The sequence below is a fragment of the Charadrius vociferus genome, unplaced genomic scaffold, assembly GCF_000708025.1.
Source record: "Charadrius vociferus isolate BGI_N301 unplaced genomic scaffold, ASM70802v2 scaffold477, whole genome shotgun sequence".
NCBI classification, from domain to species: Eukaryota; Metazoa; Chordata; class Aves; order Charadriiformes; family Charadriidae; genus Charadrius; species Charadrius vociferus.
Window position 1 is genome coordinate 2,103,688 of NW_009649449.1, and position 7,127 is coordinate 2,110,814.

A 7,127-nucleotide genomic window follows, 5' to 3' on the forward strand; every position below is an offset into this window, starting at 1 on the left:
GCTGATCGGATAGATTTTATGGTAATTAAGTGTTATTAAATCCCCTCCCCCCTCCCTTTTTTCTCTAATGACACAGCTGTGGGGGGAAAAAAAAATATCAGTGTTTTTCTAAATCAGGTCTGTGGCATGTGGCTTTGCTCCTTAGACCTTTGGTTAAGAGCATCAGAAGGGAACTGAAACAGTTGGTGCGCTTCTGCGTTCCTGGGGGAGGTGGGAAGAGAGCGGAGGAGGATGTGGGAATCTGGCCTGCGGAGTGACCTGGCGGGAAGGGAATTCTGTCCCCCACCCTCCTGCTCCCTTCCACTGGTGTCTTGCAGGCGTGGGTACCGGCGGTGGGGAGTGGAGGGAGCAGGCACGGCGTGGCTGGCTGCTTGCACAGCCTCCCTCTTTCGGGTCTGGTTTCTAAACGTGATGCACACAGTTCAGGGTGGGGACCAGCGCCTCGCTAGCTCGCAGCAGGCCGTGAACCTGTGAGCTGCACAGGAAGCCTGTGGTCCCCGAGATGCAGGTACATGTCGCTGGGGTAGAGATCAGCGGTTGCAGATACAGCCGCAAATTGCTATGCTGATTGAGAATCCTTGCTGAGCTGGACGGCTGACCTGGGTTGGAGGGGACTGAAGTCATTTCCCTTTTGCAGAGGAAGAGTGCCTTGGGAGCCAGTGATGCAGCCCTTTTTACTCAAACTCTGTGCAGCTCAGACTCTTTATTATTATTGTTGTTGTTATTATTATTATTAGCCCCTCCTGTATTTTTTGGAGGAGATTATTTCATTACTGCATGTAAAGGTTGTGTCCCCAAAATCTGAGCCCCTGTATTGCTTGGCTGTGTAATGAGTTTGGTGGCAGACAGCACTTGCCACCGATGGCCTCTCGACTTGGCCAAGGCAGCAGTGAGGCAGTCCCCGAGCCGCTGTGGCAGGACCACGCTTTACGGGCGCTCTGTCTCTTGGACTGTATTTGTTTGCCATAAGCTATCTTTTCTGATAGCTACCTTAGGAGCCTTTCTCTCACCTGAGAGAGATCCACAGCTCTTTTCCCAGCAAGATGGCCTGGATATTCGTCCCAGCGCTGAGGCTGTGCCTGTGCTCAGAGCCACCACCTTGAATTTGGTCTGTCGCGTCCCAGTCTAGCAGCAGAGTCACCTGCAGTGAGCCCTGAGGGACTCCGTCTGCGAAATGAGGTGGATGAAGGAGCACGAATCTGGGGCACACGGTAGGGTGGTCTTCTCATTCCCCGAAGGCAGCGGTGGTCTTGTGACTGCAGCATGGGGGGAGCCCTTCAGCTCCCTCCCTTCCCTTCTGCGCGTTCAGATTGTTACTGGGAGTTCCTCTCCCAGTAATGAAAAGGTTTTTGCCTGTGGGGAAGATCCGAGATAAAATGGTGTTAGAGCAGCCACCGCCAAGGCGGAGAACGGTAATTACTCTTGAGTTCTGCTTACAGTAAACACAAAGCCTCTGTGGTTTTATCTCCCTGACTGTTAGAGTGGGATCCCTACTGCCCAGGGAGCAGGCAGGGCCTTCCTCAGAGCGCCTCCCTCCTGGGCTCCGCAGCCGTTCCGGGAAGATGGAGAGGTAGACGTGGTGGGTGTAATTTTAATGGCCTCTGGGTGCTTAGCCGTATGTACAGATCTGAAACAACCTGCTTTTGTGACTTGCTTCCAAGAGCTGGGCAGGTGGGCTGTCATCGCTGTCTATTGTGCGGTTGTCAGCATCACCCACAGCGGGTGCTTGGACAGCTCTCACATCGTTGTGTCCTTGTGGGTGTTCAGAAGGTGGGGGAAGGAGCTGCGTGTCTGATCAGGTATTAGTTGAAAAAGAGAACTCCTGTCACCCAAGATGAAAGGGTGAGAACTCCGTGAACTCCTTCATCCTGCCTGTCCCCTTTGCCCCTTTGCGGGTAGAGAGCTTGCTGGTAATTTTGCGTTACTCTAATGCCAGGCTCGTTGCTTTGGGGGACTTGAGGAGGGGAAGTTGTTCATGACTTTTTTGGGTGCTGTGGCAATTGAAGCTGTAGACTTTTCTGTATATAAACGTGCCCATGTTTGGAGGTTTAGCAAATTGTAGGGGTGTCTTGACCGCCTATAATGGTCCATCTCACAGCACAGGGACAGCTCCGTTTGGCAGCTCAGTACAGCGAGTTCAGTGGGTACGCTACAGAGTTGTGGGGAATTGTGCCAATATCCCTCTCTCCCCCCTTTCTCTTTCTTTTGCGCCATCCCCATACTTATGTGATTTTCCACTGTATTTCTCTCTGGAAAAAAAGACCAAATCTTTCTGCTCTTCAGAAAACTCCCACACGCCTCTGCTTGAGGACTCGGTGACTCAGATGACCCCAGAGGAGCACTATAGACGCATGATGTCAGCACTGAATGAACACGGCACGTTTGAAGAGCAGCAGCAGCAACGTCTCTACCAGCTGGCCAACAGCATGGCAGTGCCCAGCCATGGAGGTACGGGAGGAGAAGGGGCTCGCTTTGCCGTTCGGTATAAGTCTTGTAAGATGTCCCTAACCCCTGTGTGCACGCGAGGGGGATTTACGGGCTGCGATATTGCATGTTTATCACGCAGTGAGTACAGGTGGTGCTAAAGAGTATCTTACGGACTGTTTCTCCCACCATCTCTGTGGGGGCTATGCATTTGTTTACTGGAATAGACGAGCTGCACCATCACTAACTGTGTATTTTGCAGTGGTGGTGAGGGGGGTCCTTTTCTTCCGTTTGTTTCAAGAGATCGTGTCAATCTGAATGTTCAGAATCTGTGGTGTAAGTCTTATTTGGGGTCATACTGTGGGGCGAGGGGAGTGAGTGCTGGCATAGTGCAGGGGGTGTGTGAGGTGTCGGCAGTGCCGATACTCTGCCCATTTAGTGATGAGATCTGAAACAGCAAGATGACATTGCAGGATTTAGATAAGCGTTGATAGTGCTCGGTTTAGAAAGTTTGTGTTATAGTTGCTACATACAGACATAGTGTAAATTGGTGTTAAAGACCTTTCACCTTAATGAGAATTAGATGTCTTACGGTTTTATGGACAATTAAAATACACAGATGAAGCTAAGTTGCAGCGAAGACTGCTTCGCAGGCAAATGCTGAAGTCCGTGGGACAGGTTTATCCATGGTATCGTCTATTGAAAGCAATTATGCTTACATCACCAAGGAATGATCTGGTCCTTCACTAGCCGAAACCAGATCTGCTGTGGAAAAGTGAAGGAAAGGGTTGCTGAAAGGAAGAGAACTTCTTCCATACCCAGTGTATGCTGACACGGTGAGGGCTCCCTCAGAGCATTGCCGTAAGGACCTTGTAGGTCGCAGCTTCCAGCACTAAGCAATTGTCCTCAGACCTTCCCAGGATGGTATGGTCCTCTGAGGTTGAGCTGGGGATAGCTGAGGGACCCTCCAGCCCTTCTTTAAGGCCTGTTGAGGCACTGCAGACTGTGCCTCTGTACCTGCCTGTCTGCTGTTTCTAGGCTTTAGCAGCACAGGAGTATTTCTGCAGCGATATCGGTGTTGAAGGGAAGATGCTGCCATTCTGCTCTTCAGAAGGAGGCTGGCGCTTGTGCAGTCACGTTAATGCAAGGAGGGGAAAACCCAAAACCTGGTCCTGAAGCGGCCTCCTCATTAACAGATACCAATGCTGCTGCCTTGTCCTGGGGCTGGAGCGGTGTCCTGAGGGGATAAAGGTCCTGCAGTACCAGGCTCTAATGGGTCCCGCAGGAATTGCAGGATTGCTGGTGGGTTTTGCCTGGGTTGTGGAGGAAGCTGGCTAAATCCATCCAGCTCGGCTGCAGCATCCTGCGCTGTGCCTAAAGGGGGCACCAGGCAGTTACAGGTCCCACCCTAGGAACCCCGTGGCAGAGCACAGGAGCCACGAGCATCCCTCCGCAGGCTGAAGGCTCCCCGGCCCGCAGGGACACTTCACCTTCCCTGGCGCTGGCTCGGCTCCGGCCAGAGTAAAGCCACGCATTGTACCCGAGTCCTCTGATGCAGGAGCGAGGGAGGTAACTCAGCTGTCTGGATCAGGCAAAGGCAGGGAGATGGAAGAGGTGAGGCTGTTCTAGTCTTGGAAGAGGAGGGTTGAAGCGGCACTGAAAAGCAGTGCTGTGCAAGAGTCTGTAGCCCCTGTGCCGCTTCCTACCGAAGGCGTGCTGATGCGGACCTGCCTGGGTGATCCAGGGAAGGAGCGCAAGCAATGTCGGTGAAGCATCCAGCGAGAGCTAGAAGAGAATCTCTGGTCTAGAGTGTAAATCCCCAGGGCTCCTTGTTAGGTTAATGAAGAGGCTGTCTTCTTTTCCACTCTGTTTGATTTGATTGGCTTCTCTGGGGGCAAGAAGGCGATTCCTTCCGCTGTGGAGTAAGGATTTGCTTATCAGCAAAGGCATGACATAAACCGGTGATGAGGCACACCGCAGTGAACATGGCACATGCTTCTGTGTGTGGTGTTCGGCTGTCCCAGACATTTACAGCGATGCAGAGCTCCTGCAAGCATGGCACATAGGTACGGGGCAGAGCCACGCACCGTAGGGCTGGAGTTCGCACACGTACGTGCAATGAACACGAGCACAGCGAGAGGATGGTATGTAACATGCATCGCGCACAAAAGGGTAACACACGCCGACGTGCAAATGCTGAATATTCAGCCATGACATGCAGGTCTGTGTAGGCCGTGTTGAATACAACAGAGTGTGTACTCGGCACAAAACGTGTTACGTGTGCCGGGATTGTAACAGACAGCCATGATAGACCACTTAACCTGGGCACCGGACGGCTGCCGGACGTGCGGAACATGTACATGCAGACAGAGCGCGTGCTGCAGGGCAGCTGCTATCACCCCCTTCTCCCCCCATGTAGTGAGCAAAGTAGCTCATTACATTAAAAGCCTGACGTATTTTTTTATGGATTATGATTGAATTGTCTCATCAACGTTTGTTAGGGGAGGGGTCACACTGAGGTTTTGGGGTGGGCAGGGGGAGAAAAGGAGTCTGCACAGACAGACTCTCTCGTGTAACATTGACAAGACAAAACTTCGTGTATTTTGGATTGTCTCCACACCACAGGGCTCTGGTTGGGCTATAAATTATTAGTGCCAGTACAAAGCGCAGTTTATCTGCGGGCTCACATGGAGGCACCAATAACATTAATAATTTAAAAAATGTTAATAATTTAGAAATCTTTTTTTTTTAATTGCTTTTCAACCCCCCCCCCGCCTCCTCCGCCCCCATTCTCCCAGTGGCATTCATCCCACATTCTGAATTCAGTCTGTCTCCGTGCCTGGAACCTCCATCCGCCAGCGTCCCCCTGTCAATCAATCTGATTTCCCAACTGTCAGAGTGCAGGATTGTAAATAACAGATCCTCGGGGGGGGCTGTGCGAGGGGGTAGGGGCGCAGGGGAGGGAAGGAGGGAGAGAAAGAGGAGAGGAGAGGGTGTGCGTGCGGGGGGTTGTTGCGGTCATTCAGGATCAATGCGGCTTCTGGAATTGGCTGCACGCCAGACTTCTAAAATTCAGGGGCTGTGGCAATAAGGAGTGACCTGGGTTTTTCAGATAATTAATTTATAAACATTGGAGGTGCATGGTCCCTGGCTCGGAGAATTCTCTAGGCTTTTTATGTGATCTGATGGGGTTTGTTGTTTCACTATTTCTTACATACTTTTGCAGTTCAAAATTGTACGTCGTTTTAATGTTTGTCCCCTCATTTGGGGGTGTGGGGACGGGGATTGTGCGTGCGTGCATGTGGCTAGAAACATTCAGGTACTAACATCCTTCTTAGTGCCAGCAGAAATAGCAGCTGTGTAAGCGTTTGCACCTCAACTTGCAGTCCCATCACGGGGCTTCAGCCCTGACCATCACCAAAATATTGGATGAAGCGGTGGGTAGAGCTCAAGCTGGGCTGGCCACATCTTGGGGCTATAGGAGTACGGATGGCTGGGCTTTCCAGAACCAAAGGCAAACAGTGTGGTGGTATGAAGGAAGGCAAGGAGATGGGAAGTGTATCGTTACCAGGCTCATGCAGCACTTTTATTAACCTGGCTTTATGAATCAGTTTTGGGGAGAGGACTAATATTCTGCTGGATGTGGAGTGCTTTGAAATCTCAATATGTGAGTTGATCGTGACCAGGGCGTGTTCATTAAGATAAATCTTCCTCTCCTCCTCTCCCCAGCTGTGTTTTGGTTTCCTTTAGTGGTACACAGTGAGTGTATGAAGGTTTCCTCTAAGTGCGCATCTGTGTGTCTGCATTTCCTGTGTGTCATGTGAATGGCAGCGGAGGTTTTGTTGTGGGATAGAAGCAAGTTGTGTATAGGGTGTTTTCAAACAGGTATAGGGACTGATGCTTAACTGTGAGAGGGCAGCACTCTGGAAAAAAACCTCTATCAGTCCAACTGGTGGCGGTGTCCATGTCACTAGACCTTCTCATGGGTCTCTCCACCTGCGTTGTTGCCTGAGAAGGCACGTGGGATAACAAGCCAGCTGTACTTGCATGCCCTGCTCTTCCTTGGAGTACGCTGTGATCCCCGTTAACGTGTGCTTGTGGTGTATCTGGCCATGCCTGTGTTGTCCGTCATGCGGCACTGGCCTGGGCAGCATGTCTACAGTGACACCCACACGTGTGTAACCTGTCACTGCACAGTCCGCCTGGGTAACGGGTAGAGGGTTCTGCAGTGGTACCATGGCAGTGCAGGTTTAACGAGGGGTGCATTTCTTTCTGACCTGCAGCCGAAGGTCTGATGAAAGTGTTGTGCCAAAGGCTGCAAGGGGCCCCTTTCTGTACCCCATCCTCGTCTGCTTTGTGGTCCAGCCCTTTACTTTCCTGTGCCCAGACCAGGGCTGAGCATCCCCTGGGCTCTGGGGGGCTGGCTGGGGGCCTCCAGCATGCTTAGGTTAGGAGAACAGCCCTTGATGTGCGGGTAACAGGGCTGGGTGCCCCCCAGCTAGGTGAGTGAGGGAAGGTGGGTGCCCCCCGGCCGAGAGGGTAGGGGCCACCCAGGGAAACAGCCCCCCAGCCCCTGCTTTGGCAGCAGCGGGAGATGCTGGGGCCTGGAAAGCTTCACAGTGGGAGATGCTGGGCCCTGGTGTTAGGGAGGGGACAGGAGGGATGCTGCCCCGCCGGGGGTCCCGGGCGCAGAGCGCTGCCCG

General features: G+C 52.4%; 1 protein-coding gene across 1 annotated transcript in view; it reads left to right on the forward strand.

Moving 5' to 3' along the window:
* The window catches only part of SAMD11 (sterile alpha motif domain containing 11), a 122,926-nt gene that overhangs the window by 89,029 nt on the left and 26,770 nt on the right, over positions 1 to 7,127 (forward strand). Inside the window, 2 exon segments of the mRNA XM_009889574.1 lie at positions 2,284 to 2,448; positions 6,399 to 6,410. Of these exon segments, the coding sequence (XP_009887876.1) occupies positions 2,284 to 2,448; positions 6,399 to 6,410 (177 nt within the window).